The sequence below is a fragment of the Molothrus ater genome, chromosome 27 (genome assembly GCF_012460135.2).
Source record: "Molothrus ater isolate BHLD 08-10-18 breed brown headed cowbird chromosome 27, BPBGC_Mater_1.1, whole genome shotgun sequence".
Classification (NCBI taxonomy): Eukaryota; Metazoa; Chordata; class Aves; order Passeriformes; family Icteridae; genus Molothrus; species Molothrus ater.
Window position 1 is genome coordinate 4,513,548 of NC_050504.2, and position 23,221 is coordinate 4,536,768.

The 23,221-nt window shown below is 45.9% G+C and overlaps 2 protein-coding genes across 5 annotated transcripts; both read right to left on the bottom strand.

The window, feature by feature from the left end:
- Positions 1 to 312: 312 nt before the first annotated feature.
- On the bottom strand, positions 313 to 12,233 carry STRADA (STE20 related adaptor alpha). 4 transcript variants are annotated; one of them, XM_036399053.2, is made up of 13 exons: positions 12,183 to 12,233; positions 11,702 to 11,757; positions 10,574 to 10,631; positions 9,645 to 9,673; positions 5,517 to 5,619; positions 4,907 to 5,028; positions 4,682 to 4,790; positions 4,444 to 4,567; positions 3,837 to 4,008; positions 3,181 to 3,285; positions 2,792 to 3,033; positions 2,072 to 2,114; positions 313 to 1,684 (listed from the first exon to the last, which is right to left on the bottom strand). In XM_036399053.2, the coding sequence occupies exons 2-13, from the start codon at positions 11,711 to 11,713 to the stop codon at positions 1,532 to 1,534; spliced, it is 1,272 nt and encodes a 423-aa protein (XP_036254946.1). In that variant the 5' UTR covers positions 11,714 to 11,757; positions 12,183 to 12,233; the 3' UTR covers positions 313 to 1,531. The 4 variants fall into 4 exon arrangements, with proteins under 4 accessions (XP_036254946.1, XP_036254945.1, XP_036254948.1 ...); XM_036399052.2 differs by having other exon boundaries at positions 11,678 to 11,757; XM_036399055.2 differs by lacking the exons at positions 9,645 to 9,673; positions 12,183 to 12,233 and having other exon boundaries at positions 11,702 to 11,720.
- Positions 12,234 to 13,196: 963 nt separating this feature from the next.
- Positions 13,197 to 23,203, bottom strand: CCDC47 (coiled-coil domain containing 47). The gene is given in 14 exon segments (XM_036399028.2): positions 13,197 to 14,792; positions 15,032 to 15,199; positions 15,370 to 15,479; positions 16,003 to 16,061; positions 16,761 to 16,846; positions 17,158 to 17,268; positions 18,108 to 18,209; positions 18,964 to 19,029; positions 19,591 to 19,712; positions 19,897 to 20,071; positions 20,579 to 20,686; positions 20,808 to 21,073; positions 23,105 to 23,138; positions 23,141 to 23,203. Coding segments are annotated over 14 exon segments (1,536 nt in total). The 5' UTR covers positions 23,189 to 23,203; the 3' UTR covers positions 13,197 to 14,711.
- Positions 23,204 to 23,221: the final 18 nt, after the last annotated feature.

A 23,221-nucleotide genomic window follows, 5' to 3' on the forward strand; every position in this document is an offset into this window, starting at 1 on the left:
AGGGAATCAGTATCTTCTTACTAACAGTAAGGTTAAATCAGGAGCCAAACCTGATCCTAGGGAGGAAGTAGAACTGGGCCTGGCCTTAACAAACTCTCCTGCAACTGGGAGAATTTGACTGAAACTTCCAGAAAAGAGCAAGAGCAGGTGTGTGCAGCTTGTTGCTTTAGTTGAAGTATGTTTCTGAAGCATGAAGGCAGCTGCCATAAACTGGTGAGCTGTATGAAACTAAGGTACAAGCAAGCATGCACAGCCAGCCTGTCACCCTCTGTGATTCACTCCATCATCCTGCACAAACAGCAGACTTAAAAAACAACTTCAGAAATATTTTATTTGTTTTGGAAAAAAAAAAAAAAAACCTAGAGTAACAAACTTTATCTGGGTTCAAGTACAATTTATAAACACAAGAAGGACCAGTTGCCAGCACCACTACTCCCATCAACTGCACCTATACAAGGATTCTCAGTGCTTCAGTAAAGAGCAGATGACCTTCAGCACCATGGTCCTTGGAAAAAAAGTCAAACTAAAAGCCTTAAATACACCTCCAAACAAACCAAACACCACGGAATGGGGGAGAGCTGCCACAGCAGCAGGGCAGAGTCACACAGCCATGAATCCCAGGGAGCCACGTGAGCAGCTTTTACCTGTCAGTGAGGGAAGGCAGAACAGCAATGGTAATGGAGAGGTTCAAGTTCAATTCTGTACAGGAGTTGTGAGCAAGAGCATGAAAATCAATTCACTTTTCCTCTGTGAGTCACAGAACAGGCAGGTGAGAGTTTTGTGCTGTGAAACCAGCCCAGCTCACGTGAAGTAAAACTGGAAGGGGATAAAAAAGCTGGTACATTGCCCAGGCATCCACACTGCTCTGGTGACCCAGGAAGCTGGAAGGGGAGGCTGGAAGGCCCTGTCTGAGCCAGAGTTCAGAGTGCTCAGCATCAAAAGTCCTCTCCAGTGCAGCAGGAGTGCCTGGAATGGCATCGGTTTGTCTTTGATCTCCCATTTTCCATCACAAAGCAGTAACTAAGAATATAATCCCTTTTTTCCCCCCCCTTAAAACTTGCCCTGTGACAACACTGTTACAGGAACTTGAGTAGTTCTAAGAGAATGCCCAAAACTAAAAGCTGCCCACCTCCCCTCAACTCTAAGGCACCCTTAAAAGAGAAAGAACCAAAGAGGGCAGGGACATGCAGCCTCAACTGTGAGGAAGCCAGTGATTTTTAGAAACACATAGATAGAGACCATAACTACACAGACTCACTCAACACCCTCGAGTGCTCCACCAGAGCTCAGCTGGAAGAATGGGGGCTCTGGGCACTGCACCTTCTGGAATACTCCACAGCTCCTTGGGTTGATCCTTTCCCAGCTCAGGTCTGTCCATTTGTATCCAGGCTACTTCTTAAGTAAACAGACAGTTGAAGTTCCTTCCCAAGGACCTGTAAACTCTTCTGTGTGTAACATTCATCAGCTTTATGAACAGGACCGATAAATTACAATGTCCAGAAAGCTCCTCCTCAGTGTAGTCCCTATTTTTCTAGAATTCCCAGTCATCCACATCCAGCTGCTCCAGATTTGATACCAACCCAAAAATGCCACTGGGATCCTGGGGCAGTGTCCCTTCCAAATTGGTGATGGGGGTGACGGGGCGCAGGAGTTCGGGGAGTGCTTCGGAAGCACGGCGCTTGATCTGCACAGGAAGGACAGAATGAGACCCAGGAGTGCTCAGGTGCTGCTGCACACCCAGCTCTGCAGGCAGAAACAACAGGAAATGCACAGGGCACCCTTTGGACTCCTTAAGGAGCAGGTTAGAACTGCCTCGCCCCAGAACTCAGCAGCCTGCAGGGGAAGAGCTGCTGTGGCTCCCAAACCAGGCAGATTTAGAACCTCTCTTAGATAAGAGATGCTTCCAGAACAGCCTAAGCACCTCCCCAGATGTGACAACCATCACACTGCACTACAAATAGTCAAAAACTGACTTAATCTTCCTGATCACAGGAAATTCAGCAACTCGACATCCCCACCCTCACAGTAAGACAAAGCCAAGCATTTATCTGTAGCTAAATTAATTCCTTACCTGCTTAAAAAAGGGGTGACTGAGCAGGGTGCCTGCGCTGGGCCTGTGGAAGGGAGGTAGAACGAGGGAAGCACACAAGAACATGAGTCAGTGCTTGAAGTCAGGTTGTGGGAATAAGAAAAGACCAGGGTCCTTCCTGCCTCTCCCATTTCTCAGCTATTGGGTGTCTCCCTGTTTGCAGCAATAGCACTGCTTATTAAGCATATACAATCACATAATGTTTTATACAAGGAGTCCAACCTCCTTCTTCTAACTTTTAAGTTACATATTTGCACACCCTACATCTGGCCAAGGACAGTACCTGAGCAGTGGGGCACTCCTGAAAAGTCTGTCATGGCTACAGACTGCCCTCACTACAAAGAAAAATGCAGCTTTGATCACTTCCCATCCTTGCTCTCTGCTAGGTGAAGAGCAGCCATTTGCAGTGATGGGAACTGGGTAAACACGGTGCCACAGGGGCCAGAAACACAAGTTGTTTGTTTATTTTCCTGATGTGCAGCACCACTCATCCTCCAAGGAAGGCTGCAAAGGAATTCATCAGGCCCTCATACAGGAAGCACTCCAAGTGTTAATGCTGCTCATTGCACACACTTGGACCAGACGGGGCACATCCTCACTCCACTTTTGCAAAGAAAACTGTGAACAGTATCTGCTGCCTCCCCCACTTTACCCAGCCCTAGCACAGCACAGGTGGGGAGAGCAGCTTCCACAGGGCCTTACCTGAAATCAGGGTTCCTCTGGAGGCACTGCTCCACGAAGTTGTGGAAGTAGGTGGAGAAGGTGCGGAGGTAGGGGTGCAGGGCTGGCTCGCCGTTGGCCGCGCGCGCGTTGCTCACGGCCGCGCTCTCCCCCACGCCGTAGCTGGCGCTGGAGCGCGACGTCTTCATGGTCAGCTCGTCTGCAGGGATGGTGGTGGTGTCCAGCAGGCAGGGAACAGTTCCATTCAGCTTCTCCAACAGCATCTGCAAGAGCAGGTGGGGCACAAGCAGCAGCACAGTTCAGGTTTCCCATTCGTGCAGGCTGCGCACCCTGCGGTGCTCACATCCCTGAGCAGGACAGCGGCTCCAGGTGCCGGGATGAAGGAGCAGAAAGGAGCTTGCAAACCTTACCTGAGTAGAAGGCATGTCTTTAAATGGGACATGGCCATTTGCCAGCTCACAGGCCGTTATCCCCACACTGTAAATGTCAGATTTTGCATCGTAACCCTGCAGATTCTACAGGAAAAGGAAAAGAATAATTAGCTGCAGGGACTTGGATGTGACTGAATGGGCAATACCCATGGTTTCAACTGCAAGTCAACAAACCCAGCTGATTAGAACAAGAACAGCACAAGCCACAGACACACTGGTTCATAGTGGTGAGGTGAGGGCTTTTTGGTTTGTTAAAACACACAGTTAAGGGCAATTCTGTAACTGAAATCAGCCAGCCTGTAGGGATGGCATCTGATGTAACACTTTGTTAATGAGACATCCTGTAGAGGTGCCTACAATTACAACTGTTGAGTCAACTAGATCAAATTCTACCCACTTGCCCATTCACCCCAAATCTGTTTCCTTTAGCCTTTCCCCTTCTTCTTCCTTGCCTTCATGTACCCTTCCCCTTGCTAGGGGTCACTGGTTTTGAGATAAAAAGAAGAAAAAAAATAAACTAGAGCTCATCAAAAGAAAGCATCTCTGCAGGTTCTCTCATGTCTCCCACCCTACACCCCTCCAACATCCCTTAGAGCTCACAAAATTATACAGATACAACACAGCATAAAACACACCTGCTGCAAAACCTCAGGACTGAGCCAAGGCAGCACTTTGATGCTGTATTTGGGGAAGTCATGAACAACTTTGAGTCGCTGCCCATGGTTGATCATGCTCAGGTTACTCCTCAGACCAGAGAGGTAAACCTTCCCATCCACAGAGATCAGGATGTGGCTGGCTTTAACACTCCTGGGGAAAGAAGGAACACAACAGTCAGCTTCCCTGGCCTTTACTAAACAGCTCAATGCACAGGACAGCACCTGATCAGCTTCCTATCAGGAGGCTGAGACTCCTAATAACCATCTGTGGATGCTGGGCAAAATCAATTAACAGGATTCTATTCATCACCTTTGCAAGTTCACAAAGACTGTTTCTGTGGCGAGGAGAAATGCAGGACTAAATGTTATGGAATGTGGGATAAATCTGCTCCACACCAAGACTTTCATGCTGCTTAGTGGTATCAGTGATGTCACTTCCATGAGTATCAAACTGATTTGCTCTAACAGCCAAGTAATACAAAACTCAGTGTTGTTCTGTGTCTCCTGATTCATCCTCTGCTCTACTCTGAGTATTATTTCCAAGAACTTCCACCAGAAGGAAAATGACCCATGCATTTTTCAATACCTATGCACATAGCCCATATGATGGATGTAGTCAAGTGCTTTCAAGACACCTTGGAGAATGTAAGCAATGGCCAGTTCAGTCATCCCATCTGTAAAATGGGTACAGATTAAATCTTTTGCAGAACCTGGAAAGAAACAAAACACCACCTGTCAGGACAAAAGCCCCAAGGACACTGCAGCTCTTCAATTTCATTTCACACAACGTGAGGGTCAGGAAAAGGTACCCTCTCTCCACTCACCATAGGCCATGAAAGAAGTCACTACCCACAGCTCATTGTCAGCTATGAAAGTTGCTTTGTATGGCACAATGTTAGGGTGGTTGAAGAGTTTGGAAACATGAAGTTCCCCCTAAAATAAAAGGTATTTTCATTAAATTTAGTAAGTGCAGAAACATGACTGCAGTATTGATAGGCACTGCTGTCACTGTCTGTCCTCTTCTAAGCTTGCATGATGAATGGTATTACCTGCAAGAATGTGACCATTTCATTCGTGCAGGCCTCCAAGTTCACTCTTCTGACTGTGACATACTCTCCTGTGGGTTTATACCTGGCCAGGTTCACAACCATCAAGTCTTCAAAGCCTCTGCCTGAAAGAGAAAGCATGAAAGCTTCAGGAATGCTTTTGGAAGCACTGAGAGAACTCCTCCAGCCCCTGAGCCTTCAATAACCTTTACCCTCACTCACTGAAACTACTTCTGACCTTGTAAAAAAGAGTAATTGTTCCATGCCACCTTCCTTGGCATGTATCCCACTGAGGGGAATCCTCCTAACCAGTAGAATTGTTCTGTCCTTCCAGTTCAGGACTGAGGCAAGAGCAGTGATTAGGAGCACCAAGAGCAGGTTTCAGGCTGCCTCTGCTGACTGTGCTGCACCCCAGCATCACTGATCCACTACCTGTCCCTCTCAGGTGAAAACCTTGAGGACTGGCATCTCAATTTTTTATTCCAATGATTTTAAAATCAAAGATGCAGACATCCAATATCAAAAATACGCAATCGATCAAGAAAAGGACAAACCTGCAGAAATTATTCGCTTTACAGAGCAGAACTCTGACCCCTCAGCCCTCAAGAATTACCTATGATAGTGAGCAACTCATAGCAGCTGCTGTCTGGCAGGAAGCTGCTCATGGTGTCCCTTTTAGGGGAAGGAGCTATCGACTCGGAGCTCGCCTCATTTGTCTGAGGAAAGAAAATGAAGTCAGGTCAAAGGAAATACAGATCATCTGCTGGAAAAACCATCTGCCCCACATTATCACACACTTCAAAGTAATAGGAATACAGAAGAGGATTTAGTTGCTGTCAAAATAATCTTAAATAGTCATTTATCAACTGAAACTCAGGAGATGCCTCATTTCAGAAGATCCAGACATCTGTGTTACAAAACACGTAACAAGTAAATTTTTAATCGCTGTGAGTGAGAATTTATTCAGGAATATTTTGATAAAGCCAATTATTATTCCCCAGGACAGCCTAAACTCTGCTTTACAGGAACTGCTTTTCTCTTATAATTACAAACTCGTGTGCCACCACCCTGCTGCCTGAGCCAGAGCCAAGGGGAAGCTGTTCCTAGGCCTCCTCAGCACCACAGCAGTTGCTGCTCCTGGTGGATGCTGCAGGTTCTCAGCTGCTCACCTGGGATAAGCCCAGCACAGCTGAAGCTGCTTAGCTGAATGGTCCAAGTGATGAAGAAAATCAGACATACATGAAAAGAGAAGCTCCAAATGAAAGCAAAAACTGCAAAGCATAAGTGCTTCTGAATTAAATTAAAAAAAGGGGGAAAAAGCACCCTCAGACCACAGAGGGAAGCTGCATTCCCTCACTCCATCTGACATGAAGCTTTCTGCCTTATTTACATACACTGAAATCTTCCCCTGCAGGATTTTGCAGATGATAAACTTCAATGTTCTTGCAAGCTCTTTTATACCTTCCAACTCCTTCAAATGTCCAAAGTCACAAGGAGAGTGATCTAAAGGGGATTAAAATTTATGTGGTATCTAAAATTGTCTTTAGTTATCTCCAATTTCCAGCACATTAACTCCTCCTGGCATTTGGAACACCAGCTCAGTTTTTCCACCTCATTCTTCATCAACTGCAAATGCCCTTTCTCAGACCTTTCTCATGGTACATGAAGCAGAAAGTTTGTGCCTTTTCTTACCATGACAGCAGACTCTGCTCTTTATTTCCATTGCAGAAAGATGGAAACAACACAGTGACAGCTGAAAACCAAGGAACTTGCTGTTCTACCCTCAGCCCAGGGTAAATGCAGTGCAAAGAGCACAGACAGGAGTTTGCTGGGAATTACCTCTGGGTTCTAAGTGTACCTTGGCAGTAAATTAGAGCCACACTTCCCAAGTTCCACCTTTTCAACTGGCTTTGAAGAGCACGCTGCTACATTTAAAATAGCTGCATTTTCCATTAAGGGAGAAGGCAAAAATTAACATTTGTGATGTTTTGGTATCTGCCTACCTTTAAAATAGCTGCATTTTCCATTAAGGGAGAAGGCAAAAATTAACATTTGTGATGTTTTGGTATCTGCCTACCTTTAAAATAGCTGCATTTTCCATTAAGGGAGAAGGCAAAAATTAACATTTGTGATGTTTTGGTATCTGCCTACCTTTAAAATAGCTGCATTTTCCATTAAGGGAAAAGGCAGAAATTAAGCTTTGTGATGTTTTGGTATCTGCCTACCTTTAAAATAGCTGCATTTTCCATTAAGGGAAAAGGCAGAAATTAAGCTTTGTGGTGTTTTGGTATAATTTCAGCACAGCCAACTCAGTCCCATCTCAGCATGGCCAAAGCCCCTGGGAGCAGCATTCCCAGAGCCTTTCCTTTAGGGAACACTACAGTGCTGTTTCTTGGCTCAGAACAGGCAGCAACTTCCCACTGAGGATTTCCAAGTTCTGCTGAAGAGGCCTGTCCATTCTGATCTCAGCTTTGTCATTCATTACTTCTTGCAGCAATTTCACACAGCAAGGCTGCCAGGAGAGACACACAGGCAGATGGAAACCTCTGAAGCACAAAGGCACCAGCGAGGAGATGGAAGCAGGGGCTGGGAGGCAGTCATGGAGCAGGGACAGCTGGTGAGACACTGAGCAACACGTAAGTGGTTTGCTTTATTAAAAGTCCACTCCAGGGAGAGCAAAAGCCAACAAAACAGATGCAAAGAATTAAATAAATTTAATCTTATTAATGGTGTGGGTTGTGCAGTAATGGAAAATAAATACTGTGAATTCCCTATTGAAAAGTCTTCCAGTTTGAGGGCTTCACTCACCTCTCCTCGTGTTAGCAGTGACCAATAACAGAGTTAATGCAAAAGGAGCTCAACCAGAGATTTATCAACATCATACAACAGTTTAAAAAAAGAAAGTTCAACTGAAATGTCATTTATGAGGTACTGCAAAAAAGCTCCTCAGTGGTTTCACACGGGACAATTTTTGGTGTATGGTCAAAAGCAGCTGCAAAATGAAGTCCCATATGAGCAGTTTTATGGCATGACATTCATTCAGAGCTGGCTTTTGGCTTGGGAGTCCAGTTTCATTTGAGGTAGATTTAAAGGGAATTAATCTTTGAAAGGCAACTACTGGTATAAATGCCAGAACACAATCACTTATGTGATGCTTGCAAGGATCTGCATTTGCCAATTCATCTGAGTCAGGAAGAGGGAATATCAGTTTTGTTCTGCTGGCTTCCCCTCCATCTCCTCACTCCCTCCCCTCACTTCAGCATAAGCAACAAAAATTTTCCTCCCACCCCCCTCCCCAAATTATGTGCCTTTCTCCACAGCTCTGGTGGGAAAAAAAGGCTTTTATATCCCCAGAAAACCATCAGAAATAACCAAAACAGATGCTACTCTCAATTTGCTTCCAGCCAAGCATGTCTAACACTCAGTAATTTTAAAAAACGTGTGAATTTACTCCATTTTATATAAAACATTCTATAGACATTTCCTATTCCTGCCCCAAAGGGCCCAATCTTCCCCTCAAGGGCCCAATCCTGCCCCCCCCCCGGTCCTATCCTGCCCTCAAGGGCCCAAACCTGCCCCAAAGGGCCCAATCCTGCCCTAAAGGGCTTAATCCTGCTCCCCTTGGGCCCAATCCTGCCCTAAAAGGGCCTAATCCTGCTCTCCCTTGGGCCCAATCCTGCCCCAAAGGGCTTAATCCTGCTCCTCTTGGGCCTAATCCTGACGTAAAGGGACCAATCCTGCTCCTCTTGGACCTAATCTGGACCTAGAGGGACCTATCCTGCCCCCCTTGGGCCCTATCCTGCCCTAAAGGGCCCCATCCTGCTCCCCTTGGGTCCAATCCTGCCCTAAATGGCCCAATCCTGCTCTCCTTGGGTCCAATCCTGACCTCCTTTGGGCCTAATCCTGACCTGGAGGGACCAATCCTGCTCCCCCTTGGGCCCAATCCTGCCCTAAAAGGGCCCAATCCTGCCCCTAAAGGGCCTAATCCTGCTCCCCTTGGGCCCAATCCTGCTCTCCTGTGACAAAGCCTGCCCTAAAGGGCCTAATCCTGCCTGATCCAGGACAAATCCTGCTCTCAATTTTATATAAAACATTCCATGTACAATTCCTATTTTGAGCTTTGTTTGTGCCAGTAAATTAAAGACACTGGCAGAAAAATCAATTACAAGCAACTGGAACTGACACAGTTATGATCAAATCACACTTAATTCGTGTTTGTAATGATCTGAAACTACAGCAACACCTGCACACCTGTGGTGTGGGGAGGTTGGGGCAGCATTTAGATTAAGATACTCTCATTTAGATTAAGACACTCTCATTTAGATTAAGACACTCTCATTTAGATTAAGACACTCTGTTGTTAATTGTGGTGTTTTATGTGTTAAATGTGAGCAGTCAGGGCCTGCAGAACAAACACTTTTCAAAGGTTTCATAAAACTAAACCCTTCCTTCTCTGAAGGATCAGAACTAAATCACCTCAAAAAGAGACCCTTGAGGGGCTGGGGGGGAGGAGAATGACAAACTAATAGAAATCCAAGAGATTAAGTTTAAATTTTTGAGTTCTCACACATTGAAAACCACACACCAAAATCTCCACTCCAGGGTGAAACCTGTTGCCACACTTGTAGAGCTAAATACAGAGATGAGATATATAACTAAGATAAAAAGAAAAACCAAACTTCCACAAGGAATAATCTCCATGCAATGAACCACAGCACCACAGCCTGCACAAGTCACTTACTTTTCTCCGAGAGTCACCCGGAGGCTGCTCTGGAGTAAAGAAATTAATTGTTCACCATGTTGTGTTCAACAGACAGCCATTAAAACAGAGCTGGAAACCTAAATAAATAACCCTGCTGACCCTTTTGGGTATCAAACAGACATGATTGTTTTGGTTTATAGAAAGACACTGAATTTGCACACACAGGTGCAGCACTGGTCACACTGCAGCACTGTACAGGATCAAAGAGATTCCCAGAGTGCTGCTGTTTGTACTTTTGACATAAATGTGACAATTTTTTTTTATTATAACTCTAAGTATTAACCTTCTGTCATGTCCCTTATTGCAGGGGGGTAGGACTTGGTGATCTTTAAAGGTCCCTTCCAAGCTGAACAATTCTGTGACTGTAAACACATTCAGAGATGACTCTTACATACAGAAGAAACTAGCTAATATTATTTAAAGTAATAAAAATTCCTTTACTCCACCTGGAAGCTCAAAATCTAGACACATTTCCTATGCTCTGTTTGTTTTCTGTGTCACTGATCAGGAATTCTACATCCTAGTGGGCAACTTGGTTATGCAGAAGCAGAGCACAAACCTGTCAGAGCAGTTCCAAAATCCATTTTTACTCACAAAACTTATAATTAACCTTCCCAAACCCCAAATCCATCTTTTGCATACAAAAAAAAAAAAAAATCTGGTTATGCTAAGCAATACAGAACTATCTTAGAACTGTTATCAACATGGAAATGATTTCCAAAGAACTTGCTACATCCTGGACACTTCCATGTTAAATTTCTGGGCTTAGACAGCTCAAATACATGGATTTACAATGAGATTTAATCATCTCTTTTAGAGATAAAATCCATCTTTACTACCAAATTACCAAGCTTTACAGCTAAAATAACACATTTCTAGCAATGTCATTTAACAAGAGGAAAACTTACCTCCAAACAGCTCGAACTCTCTCAATCCCTCAACAATGAACTTCTCAGACACCCACCGCTGAAAGAAATAAAAATTCTCCACATAATCAGTTATTCCATCTAGAGAAAAGTTTCTTTTCCCCTTCCCCACAAGAAAAAAAAAACCCAAATTTCAATGATTCTGCTGTGGTCTGAAATTGATTGCTGCATCACCAGTGACATCCTTATTTTGGACAAGATATTCCCTTTTTGGGCCAATGACATGCAGCCAGCAATCACACAGGTGCTGCTGTTATTCCCAATCAACATGCACTTGCAATAAAATTAATATAATTTAATTCATTCAAACAAGATTTTATACATGCACATATAGCAAAAATAATCAAGTACACAACAACCCCCTCATACAGCCAAATAAAAGTTGGCTTTTTAGGTGCAAGAGGTTTAAAAAAATGCTTTCACTATTTACAAAGAGGTGGTATCTCTGAGAATTCAAATATTCCGGTTATATCATCAATCATTAATCACAAACACTTCCATAGCAGGATTTGCTACTTAGCAAAATAGTTTAATAAACAGTTGATGCTGTTCAGTGCACGAGAAGCCAGTCCTAGAAAGCACCAATGAGTCTTTAGGTGATGATGACTCAAAACTTGTATCTAAGAATACCATTTGAATGCATCAGAAGTGATTCTGCTGCTGGAAATTTCCTCATTTTCTGCTGAAAAGCAGAATCAAACAAAGCTCTTGTGTTTAGCTTTGCAAGCAAAGTGAAGGGAAAAAAATCCCATAAACTGTGACACAGGTGAGGAGGCTACATCTTAAAGAATGACTGAAAATAAGCAGCTTTATGGCTCTTTTTCTTCACTGCAAAGCCCATTAGAGCCCCTCCAAGCACCCCAAGGAGATCCAGGTGTATGTGCCAGCAATAAAGGCTTTTTTTGACATAAATGTGAAAAAAAGGGTTTTCAACCAGCGCTGGTCGCACACCGACCCATGTCCTGTCATCAACCCTAAAATCAGTTTTTCTGCGCCCTTATGGTGCTCTCCAGGCCCGGCCACTCTGCACAAGCGCAAGATTCGTTCTACCGAGACACGAGGAAGCTGGAAGTCTTCAACACTCACCCTAATGCGCTCGGGTTTACTTACAAGGAAAGACATGGATCCGCCGCTGTGGGACACGCGCAGCAGAAAGGGCGGCACACCTGCGGGCACAGCGGCGCGTCAGCCCCGGCGAGCACCGAGGCACCGAGGCCCTCACACACCGCAGCCCCGGAGGGCCCCGGTAAGCACCACCCGGTACCCCCGAACTCCGACCGGGCCCGACAGCCGCAGGAGAGCGGTAACTCCGGCAAGAGCTGCCCGGAGCCCCCCAGAGCAGGACAGCCCCCGGCCCCTCACCCGTGCGGGGCCCTCCCACACACCGTGCACCGTCCCCGAGCCCCTCACCTGTGCGGGGCCCTCCCGCACAGCCCCGCTCCGCTCCGCGGCCCCTCACCCGCGCGGGGCCCTCCCGCACACCGTGCTCCGTCCCCGGGCCCCTCACCGGCGCGGGGCCCTCCCGCACAGCCCCGCTCCGTCCCCGGGCCCCTCCCGCACGGCCCCGTTTCCCCCAGGGCCCCTCACGAACCCCTCAGGCTGCGGCCGCCGCCGCTCACCGGCGAGAGACGCTGCGCGTGACGTCACCGCGCCGACAGGTGACGCTCGGGCGCGCTCGTGTGACGTCACGGGCGGAGCTCCCGCGAGCGGCGGGGAAGGAGCCGGCGCCATGTTGGGTCCCGCAGCGGGTCCTGAACCTTGGCCGCATCCAGGCGCGCAGCACGGCGGGCAGGAGAGAGACACCCGCTGGGAAAGAGCTGGGGGTGATGGCTGACAGGCAGCTGAACGTGAGCCCAGGTGGGCAGCAAGGCCCATGGCACCTGGCTTGTCAAAAGAGTGGTCAGCAGGGATTGACCCCCTGTGCTGGGTCCCCTCACTTTAAAAGGACACTGAGGGGCTGGAGCGTGTCCAGGGAAGGGAACGGAGCTGGGAAGGGTCTGGAGCACCAGGAGCAACTGAGGGAGCTGGGAAGGGGCTCAGCCTGGAGCAAAGGAGGCTCAGGGGGGCCCTTGTGGCTCTGCACAGCTCCTGCCAGGAGGGGACAGCCAGGGAACAGGGACAGGACAAGGGGAAATGGCCTCAGGCTGGGCCAGGGCAGGCTCAGGGTGGCCATCAGCAGGAATTTCTGCACAGAATGGGTTCTTAAACATTGGAACGAGATGCCCAGGAGCTGGTGGAGTCCCCATCCCTGGAGCTGTCCAAGGAACAACTGGACGTGGCACTCAGTGCTCTGGGGCTGGGTGACAACGTGGGGATCCATCGCAGGCTGGACCATCTGTGAGGTCTCCAAACAAATGAGTCCTGTGACTCTGTGGGTCCCTCAGAGAGCAGCCAAGGCTGTGCCCCAGCAGGGACCCTGCTGTGCCCACTTGTGACACAAACCCCGGGGCAAATCCTCCATGTGGGCCCAGCCCAGCTTGCCCAAGGGGGACACGGCTCCTGCAGCCTCCCCAGCAGGAACCAGCTCCTCCTGCTGCTAACAACCCACACCACAACTCACTCATTCAGAGCCTACTGAATGAAAAGAACACTGAGACAAGCCAAGTAAAGCAGGAGTGTTTCAATTATATTTTACTCTTCATTAGATTGTTCATTTGAATGTTTGTATTACAAAATTAGCTGCCATGGCCCACAACTGGATGGGACTTCAGGAAAGCTGTCTGCTTACTCAAAAGAGCACTAACTAGTATTTCCTTTCAAAGAACTCTGTGAAACAATAACATATTAATCTTTAAAGCTAAATAGTGCTAAAATTTCACATAATCTACATTAGTTTTGGTTTTAAATAATTTTACCAACCATTATAAAATTAATGTATTTGCATGTATCAGGTTACAGACATTTGCATTTCAATCAGGGTGAAGTATCCCATGCTGGAAGAAGGAGTTTAAGCAATTGCTGTTTGAACAGCAGCTAATTCTTATTGCCTCAGAACCAAGTTTCCATGAAGTATCGAACAAGAAAATGCAGGACATTGTTTCCCCACAAAACTGTTAAAAGTCTGTTACAAGCAACAATAAAATGCCTTCTGGACAGGAAGCATTTATAAAATGCAGAGCTCTCCCAGCGAAGTGTTTGCACAGGGCATTCACTTCATTCTTCCCATTTAGATTCAAAACCCTGAAGAGATCACTGACCAGATGAGGAGGAGGAACATCCTCTGAAAGGTTTTCACTGGCTTGGGGAGATCAGGAATTGCGGGTACTCCACTAGATCTGGCTCCTGGCAGAAGTGAGCAGGGCAGCAGCTGCTGAGATCAGGAGAGAAGGGGTTGAGGCAAACTTGAACTTTTAAAAATACTGAAGGAAAGCTGGCTGAACTGCTAACTCAGCATGCACTCACTCCTGAAGGAACACTGTGCTGACATCACAGATTCCACATTGGGTTAAGTCTGCAGCATCCAAACGAGTAGGAAACTCTCCATGGATTCCATTCCCTTGGTTCTAACCACCTCTATGTTTTACACATAAGCCAATCATGCCCACAGCTGACCTAATACTGCTTCAGGCCTTTGTTTGTAAAAAAAAATGAAGATAAAAAAATCTTCTACTTCTATTAGAACTTCTATTCTACTGGGCTTAAATCCCTGAAGAATCCATACGGTGTATGGAAGGCTCTAAGTGTTGTGCCTTGATGCAAATAAATGCACACAGTAAATGTTTATTGTGCAGTTTGCCTCCCCCTAAGTTTTTCCCTTCCCCTTTCCCTCACAATAACTAAAACCAAAGTTTAAAACCAAAGCATGAATATGTTACCAGCACACATGGACAGGTTTACAATCTTCTGTTTTTAAAGAACAAATGACAAAAAGCATTCAAGAATATTGCAATTTTTTTTTTAACAGACAAGTAGCAAAACTTTGTACCACCTGAACAGAGCTGCCGAGACAAAGCTCTCCACACATTTTGCTGTAATACTTAAATAAGTAACACCAATGCAAGAACTTTTCTCTTAATGGTTACTAGTGTTCAAGGAATCAGAGGATTATGGAGTTATGATGGTCTTTGTACCCTGTGAATCACAGTTCCACAGGTGGCACCAGACACTTCTCACAGCACAGTCACATGGCTTTCACTTTGATTTGCTTCATCTTCATCTGCTTCTTCTCAAGCTTCTTCTGCTCACGCCGCAGAGCAGCTTCCTGTAAGCAAGGACAGGGATCTGAATCAACCCAGGTGACCCCTTCAAGGACCAGGCAGATCCTTTCAGAGCCAAACAACAAAGCCCTGCAGCACTGGGTTCACAGCTCACCGGGAGCCTTTGTGTGTTTCAGAAAGGAGCAGCAAACAGAAATCAAAGCTGCCACTGCTGCTATCCCCCAGGCAGCCCTGGAGGTCTCCCAGGAGGGATGTGCCTGTAGCAAGGTGGAGCTGCCCTCACCTCCAGGCGCCGCTGTTTCTCGGGATCCTCCTCGTTCATGATTCGCTCCTTCTCCGCCCGTTTCTTCTCCTCGCGGCGCGACTGCGCAGCCTCCTGTCTCTGCACGTGGGTCAGCTTGAGGAAGTTCTCTTCCACCCGAGCCCTGTTCTTGTCAGCTTTTTGTTTACCCTTGGCACAGAGAAAAGCAAACTCAGGTTGTACTGAGCTCCCCACAAGCAGGATGCAGGATCTCTACCGGTCGTACAGAAACAGAAGGATCCAGTGGATCCATAAGGAGCCAGGGGTAATGGTTCCAGTTTCACACAATGTCAGAAGACAGAAAACCAGGCACTACTTACTTCTCTGTTCAGCCTGAACTTCTTTGCTTTGTCAATGGAGTAGATAACCATGCTCATCAGAGGCAGCAAAGACTCCATGTCCTTTGGGGAAGTGTTGCCTGAACCAGGCACTGAAATAAAGAGTTCCTTGTTCACTCACACAGACTGGCAGTACTTGTCTGCTTGCTGTGATGCTCTTCCCTTATGGCTCACACTGTTCATGAAATAAAGATGCTCTTATCCTGCTCCTTAGGAAGCTTCATTTAGAGCTATAGGCTTCAATTTTGAAGAGATTTGAAGATCTACTCTTTTCTAGAATTCTCCCAACAGGCTGCTTTTATTTCAAACCAGGGTAAACCAACTGAGCCTGTGCATGTTCAAACTGCAAGGCTTGTGATTTAAAAACAAACCACCCTGAGAGGAGTGTGAGCTGAGGTCAAGAACAGCAAGACTGAGTCTCCTGTTATCATGACAATATGCTGCTCAGTCTCCAGTGTATTGCTGCCTTCTGTTTATCAACCAATGATCCTGCTACATGCACTGAAGTCACTCATCACACATTATTTTCCACAGGTGACAGATCATGAGCATGTGACTTACCCAAATAAAGCCACACACACTCCCCCAGACACACACAGACAATAGAGCCCTTACCATTAAATGTAAACAAAAGTGTCTTTTTAGTTTCGGGCAGTTTTGTAAGCTGGCCCTCCCTGGAGGAAAGAAACAAGTGTTTGGAAAAAGTGAAGAAAAATACAAAGTAACTTAACATTGGTCTGAAAAGCCATCAAGAACCAAAAGCCACTTGGAAAGTACTTGAAAAAATAAACATTAAAAGCCTGGCTATAACCCAAAGCTAAGTTTGGAACTAATCAGATTCCAGAAGTGTTTTACCCAAAAGCCTGCAGAGAAAAGACATGAGTGTGAAAACATACAGCACCAGCCCCTCTAATGTCAAGTGGGCATGGGAGCACTAAGAAGGCCTGTGTATTTTGAATTACATTCAGCTTCACACACCCCCTTGTTGTTTATACCACTAAAGAGCTCTAAATATTTAGGAGAACAAAATATTTTCTCAAGAGTTTAAGTATTCACTGCCCAAAATCCCAATGTGAAAATCTCAGACCTCTATTTCACAGATCCTCAACAATTTTAGTACAAGGTATACACATTAGCTGTCTTATAATTAAATCAAAATATGTTCCTTTGTGTTCATTTATTTCTATGCCCATGAGCATAATACACAGGCACGTGCAAAAACCTACGTGGTAATTCAGGTAAGACACATCACCCACCACTTGGCAATGGTGAAGCAGCCCCTGAAAGCACCTCTGGGCTAGGAGGCTCAGGGAGAAGCAGAGCTGCTGCCTGTGTGTTGCTGAGGCACAGCTGGCAGACAGCTTTATACCTACTCTTGCATAAGTTTTGGACCGGAGAACTGGTCCGAGAATTGGACAGAGTCGATCTTGTCAGCGTAGTGTGTGAGGAAATGGATCATCTGAAAGAGAAACGGGGGTTAGTTTTTCCCAACACCAATCCAGCTGCAGCCTGCCCACTCCAGAGGGGTTTGCCAGGTTCCCTGCCCATGGCAGGGGTTAGGACTGGATGATTTTTAAGGTCCCTTCCAACCAAACCAATTCTACAGTTCTATATATCACTCAGGAAATTGCTGTGCCCAGCTTGCCACAGTGACACTGATAAAGATACGAATTTTCCCCTTTAACTTTTCATTTTAACTTTTTTTAGAACATACAAGTTGTAAATGCCAGGATTACCAAGGAGTATTTGTATTCATTAATTCAAGTTTACCTTGGCGTCCATCATTCCCTCCGTGACCTCTCCCATCTCTGACAAGATGGCCAGCGAATCTGGAAGCCCATATTTTGCACCAGACTTAGGTTTATCACTGCAGAACTCACTCTGTTTCAAAGAGAACAATGCAAAAGAAAAATAAACACAAGCCTGTAAGTATCTTATCAGACTGAACTGTTCTGGAACTGAGGAACCTCTAAAAGTACCTGAAAAGAAACAATAAAAAATACACTCATTCACTCATCCTGGCTGGGGACATTTCAAACAAAGTAAAGCACACAGCATCAACAACCTTTGAGCTAGTATTCTCCTTCAGGAGTCAGCATTTTAAGGAAGAAGATAGAACAATTCTAATACAGACATACTGGAGTGTTCAAAGTGAATTAAGGCATTTTGCTTACATGGTTTGATAACAGAACAAAAACTGGCATCCTACCAACCACACATCATGCTATTACTTGAGAGAAAAGATTTTTTTAACATTATTTGTTATCACTGGATTCTTTGCAAGCTCTGCAATTCTTTTCATGGCTTGAACATACGGAAAGTTTTCATTCCAGATCATGTAAAAACAGATGACGTAAACCTAAATTTTCCACATCACAAATCATTAATTAAGTTTACTTTTCGATCCTTGAGGATGTCTTTTGTGCAAATGAAATGAGGTGGAGTGACACACATATTTGCTGACAAAAATCTGCAGCCTCACTTCAACCAACTATACTCCAAAGGAAAGGTGTGAGCTGCTTTCCACTGCCTCCTTCCCTGCAGGTCTGATGGGGGCAGCATTTCTGATGGTTGATTCCATTAGACTTTTAGCTGTAAATGGAAATATCTTTTTCACACAAATTCCAACAGGTCAGTCACAGGTTTTCAGCTGTTCCCAAGAAAACAATGAATATGCAGATTAGATTCTTATATGCTGTTTATAATGTGCATGTACATACCAGGTCCTGCATCTCTTTCTGAAGTCTCACCAGTGCTTTTCTGGTTCCAACAGCAAACACATACGTGTCCATATCTTCATCATTCATTGTCACTTTTATTTGCTGTGAAACAGAATGTTATTAGCCCTGATCAGATTTCAGTGTTTGTCTGATACTTTGATTCCTAAGAACAAGGACTATGCAAGGACAGACACAGCTAAGGAAAAGGTGGTTGATTTAAAGCTTTTCAGTATGTCTTAAAGTAAGGAAGTTTTTAATTAGACTGAGCACACCATTCAGTATTGTGCTGTAAGGACAGTGACTAAAACAGCAGAGTTGTAAAATTAATTTGCAATTAAATATTTTGATGTAAGTAAATACAATTACAGATGCATGGGAAGAGTATTCACAGTGCACACAGTCACTGTTCTTCCAAATGTAACCTCTCTTGGCACTTCTGCTCTCTGAGAGCGAGTTGGAAGGCAAAAGGTAACATTAAGAATATAGTATTATAATATTATAATATCCAGACCAACATATGGGTTTAAGCAGTCCTATTCAGGCAGAGTGAACAGACAGATGAACAATCAATAAGTATTTCAGCTTGTAAAACCAGTTCTTATCAATATGACCTCTTGAATCATGACAGACTCACAAAACCACCCGAATGATAAAATCCACAGATAAAGCAACTTCCAGTCATCAACAGTTTGCATTTCACAGGCAGGAAAGAAACACAAACAATTCTTTGAGGTTGTTTCAATAGTTACTGAACTGGAAGATATAGAATACTACAGAAATCACCTGGAACAATCAAAAGCAGCAGAGCAGAAGTGAAGGAATGCAACAGTTTATCAGAGCTAATCTGAGTACGCACCACTTGGTCTGACGCCGGCCTCATCATGCGTGCCAGGACGTTCAGCAGGTCCTGCCTCTTAAGAAACTGAAAACACAAGGTGGCAAACAGAGAAAACAGCTGAACAGACACCACTAAAAAACACCTTCCTAATGTCTAACCTGAGTTTTCCCTGTGTGACCAACACAGCTCAAAAGCAGGCCCACTTTCTGTATTGCAGGAGTTTCTCAGGGCTTTGTCCCCTCAAGTCAGAACATGAACTGTGGGACTGTTTCAACCCAGGCCCAGGGCTTTGTGTTTGTCTTTGCTGTTCTTCCTTGGAATTCCTGCTGGTCCATTTATCCCTCTAAATGGCAAATAGGCTCTTCAGCCTAGAGTTACCTCTGTTCACACTACACCTCTGGTTTTTACACTGCTCCTGCAAGCACTTGCTCTTTGGTGCCAACTTTAAGGGGCAGAACACAGGCCTTCAGATGTACAGACCTTCAGATGATCAGTTTTTCCTCATGTGTGTGTACTCAGAACTCTGTGTCTGAATGTGAGCACAAATGCCAAGCTGGGATTCCATGTTGCCCACACAGGAATGGGAGAGCCTCTAGAACCTGACAACTGGTGACACAAACAGCACCACAAACTCCCTCATCTCACCTTTAACTGGATGAGCATTCCTTCACAGCACACCCTTCCAGAGCACCACAAGTTATATATGTGTTCATTTTCTTGATTTAGTTTCCCAGTGCTTGTAGCTTCTTTATTAGTGCCATCATCCCCTGAGGAAAACACCAGTGAAAGAACCTCAATCTAAACTCACAAACTGAGGCACCATAGTTCAGCATTGTGGGCTTACAGCTCACAATGCCACAGCACAGAGAAGGATTCTCTGCAGCCTAAATGCCAGACTAAACCCAGCTTTATTCAAACACTAAAACCAGGTTCTTGTCATTATGAACTCACCAACAAGAGCAAAGTTACTTTCTAGCAGCTCCCTGTGAGTGTTGAACCAGGCATGAGCCAGGCGGTTGTTTTTGTTCTTGCCGATGATGTAGTTCATGATGTAAGCCAGGAGACCTGTTACCATCAGGATCTCCATGTAGTAACTCTCCCAGCTGTTTTGAAGGTGAGCAGGGACCTGTGTAAGGGAACAGAAACTGTGATTTACATATTGAACAAGTGGATTTTATCCACACAAAAATTTGGGAAACACGGAGTAGTGAAGTTCCATCCCCAACACAGCAATAAGCTCCACAAAGGCAACAGGAGAGAGCTAAGCCTACATAAAGCACTTGGCTTACTGGGGCACAGTAATCATCCAGGAAACAACTGATAACAGCATTCCCAAAATACCTGCTTAACAGAAAGAAAAAAGTACTCACTTCCATAAAAATGCACACCTTGAGCACCTGATCATTCTGTGAAAGATTATTTTGGGAGGCAAAAAGGTGATGCAGGGTGGGCAGAGAGATTGGCTTCAAAAACCAACCAAGCTGACAAATTCTAATCTGACACTTAAGCCATAGACAAGCTAAAAACACACTGTGTTCATTGTTTAGTACCCCAGTGACATTCCTGGCATACTTGTCTTAAGAAAATAAGTGATGAAACTCCAAATAGACACTGCATCAACACTTATACCTACATTAACTATTGTTATGGGGTCTTTATTTTTGCTATGAGATGCATCTGGTTTCTCTTCATACCCTTCAAACTCCTCATCATCGTATGGCTCACTCTCGGTGTCACCTTCCTAAGGGATGAAATCACAAACAGCATGAAAATCCAAAGCCCAGCAAGTAAAATCCAAAAAGAGAAAGAAAGGTGCAGAGACACTATTAGGAAGCACATTGAGGAAGGAGGCAAGGCCTTACCTGTGTGTCTGCATCATCAAAGTCTTCCTGATTTTCATCCTGACCCTCAAGCTCTACAGTGGCTTCTTCTTCATCATCTTCTGTAGTGATGATCCTCTGAGGAGACTCTGTGACTGTATCTTCACTCACATCTTCAAATTCAGCAAAGTCATTATCATCATATTCCATAATGTCATCTCCATCCTCAAATTCATCATATTTTGCCAAAGTAAAGCTCCATGGGATGAACAGGACAGCGATAAAAATATATAAATTCTTCATTTTCACTGGGAAAAAAAAAATTAAATCAATCATTGCAAAAAGTCCTTGTCAATTCTGTTACATCACACCTCCAGCAGCACCCAACCCACAGTGCACAATTTGATCTTGCCATCTTCTCTAGAAAGAAAGTGACTGCTGGTCCAAGAACAAAATCACTCTGAAGGAGAGGTTCTGCACTCTGTTGCTTGTGGCAGCAGCAAATGCACATCTGGCCACACTGTTCAAACGAGCTGAGATGGAAAGCAGGGATGTTCTGCTACAAAACCGACTCTCCAACAGCATCTCCCAGCCAGCTCACTTCCAAGACCACATTCTGTGTTTACAGTTGTTATTAATTAGCAATTAGGCACAGTCGGAGCACTGAATGTGTAACAGCAGTAGTAAACCTTAAAATGCACTTGGTTCCTTTAAACAGCAATGCTCTGAGAGCCTCTGCTAGTCCAAAAGTGCTCATCTGTGATTTTCTAGGCTGCATACTCAAAACTAAGTTCCCACAGTCCCATCATGATTTCTGCATTTCTTTAGCTGGAAGTTGTGCCAAAAAAAAAAAAAAAAAAAAAGAAAAAGGGGGAAAAGGACAGATATGGCATTGCTCCCCAGAACACAGGAGTAAACTGGGGCTCACGAGCCCAGAGCTCTCCCCTCATCAGCCAGAACCCTGCAGAGTTTGTCACTTCCCCTTGTTTTGCCCTCAGCTTCCCGTCTCTTCTGCTTGAGTTCAAAACAGTCCCAACCTCCCCTATAGGTTGGAGCACCTTCTCCAAGGTCCAAAAAAGGCAGCAACAGCCCCCCAGCTGCACTCCACAACCAGGCACAGAGGATCAGCTGCATCAGGCTCTGCTGTCAGGCTCATTTTACTCCCTCCCGCAACCAGATCCGAGTGGGAACCTGAATGTTAATCACAGTGTTCTCTCACAAACTTAGAATAGAAATGATTTGTTTCTAAATTTGACCAGCATTCCTCTGAGTGCCTCATGCAGGGAACCCTGCTATGAATGACAAGGACGACTGAAATAAACACCTTTGTCAAACACTCCTCACTCCAGCAAAAACCTGCACAGAACACGGTCACAGAACCTTACTCAGGATGGAAAGTTCAGCAAGACCGAGCCCAGGAATTTGGAAAATTCTGAGGGAACGTCACAATTTTATGTGAATTTAAGCAGAAAAAAAACCCCAAAATATTATTTCAATAGGACAGAATTTACACACTGTTGAAAATGACAGGACAACAGAGCCACCTGCTCGACCAAATTCTAACATTTCACATCAAGAACTCCAAGACTGTTTAAGCACATCCACCTTCAGAAGACCCAACAATTCCAAATAGCTCAATGCAAAATCAGCTTCTGCAGCCAATTCGAAGGAAACAGTTGAACCAGAGGTGGGTGAGAGCTGGAGCACCCCCTTAGGTCAGCAATCTGTCAGAACGGCTTCCAAGTTCAAATTCCAGGAAGCAGAACACCCTCGGCAGGTCCTCCATGACCCACACGCCACTGAGTTTCCCTTGCCAGAGGAACCAGATTCATTCTCCAATTCCACACCGGCTGCCCAGACCCCACTGGCAAGAGAAACTACTTCCAACAACCCGAAGGCAAACCCTGCTGCTGCTGCCTGAGCTGCACATTCACCGGCTCGGGCTTGCTCGGTAGATCTCGAGCCCAGAGCCGAGCTCGGTGGAGAAGCGCCGGTCCCAGCAGCTCGGGCCGTCACGGTGCCCCCCGCCCGCAGCGGGGACACCACGTCCCGGAGGTGTTCGTTATCCCGCCGCTCCAGGGACGCTCCCAGCTCCTTCCCGGAACACGAGTCAAGGTTAACAAGATAAAACCAGCGATCTGCAGCCCTCGGCCCCGCCGCCAGCCCCTCCCGCCCCACGGGGCGCAGCACAGGCCGCGCACGCCCGGTGCACTCGGCACCAGGCGGCCCCTCCCGGGGAGCCTGCCGGTACCGAGCTCCCCGGAGAGAACGAGCCCTGCCCGGCAGCCCTGGGAGGTGGGAGCGGGGTGTCCCGTCCGGCGGGGCCGGGGCAGCGTTACCTGAGTCACGGGCCCGGCCCCCGCCCTCCGCTCCGCTCCGCGCCCGCCGTACCGGGGCGCCTGCGCACTGCGGGCCCGCCGCATGTGCGGGGGTGTGCGGGTACACACGCGTGAGGG

Bases quoted from the DNA above. Each gene is read 5' to 3' on its own strand.
- STRADA (XM_036399052.2), bottom strand. From the start codon at position 11,713: ATGTCTTTCCTTGTAAGTAAACCCGAGCGCATTAGG. The intron at 10,632-11,677 runs GTGAGTGTTGAA...TATTTCTTTCAG, and splicing joins GTAAACCCGAGCGCATTAGG to CGGTGGGTGTCTGAGAAGTT. The intron at 4,791-4,906 runs GTAATACCATTC...CTTTTATTTTAG, and splicing joins AAATGGTCACATTCTTGCAG to GGGGAACTTCATGTTTCCAA.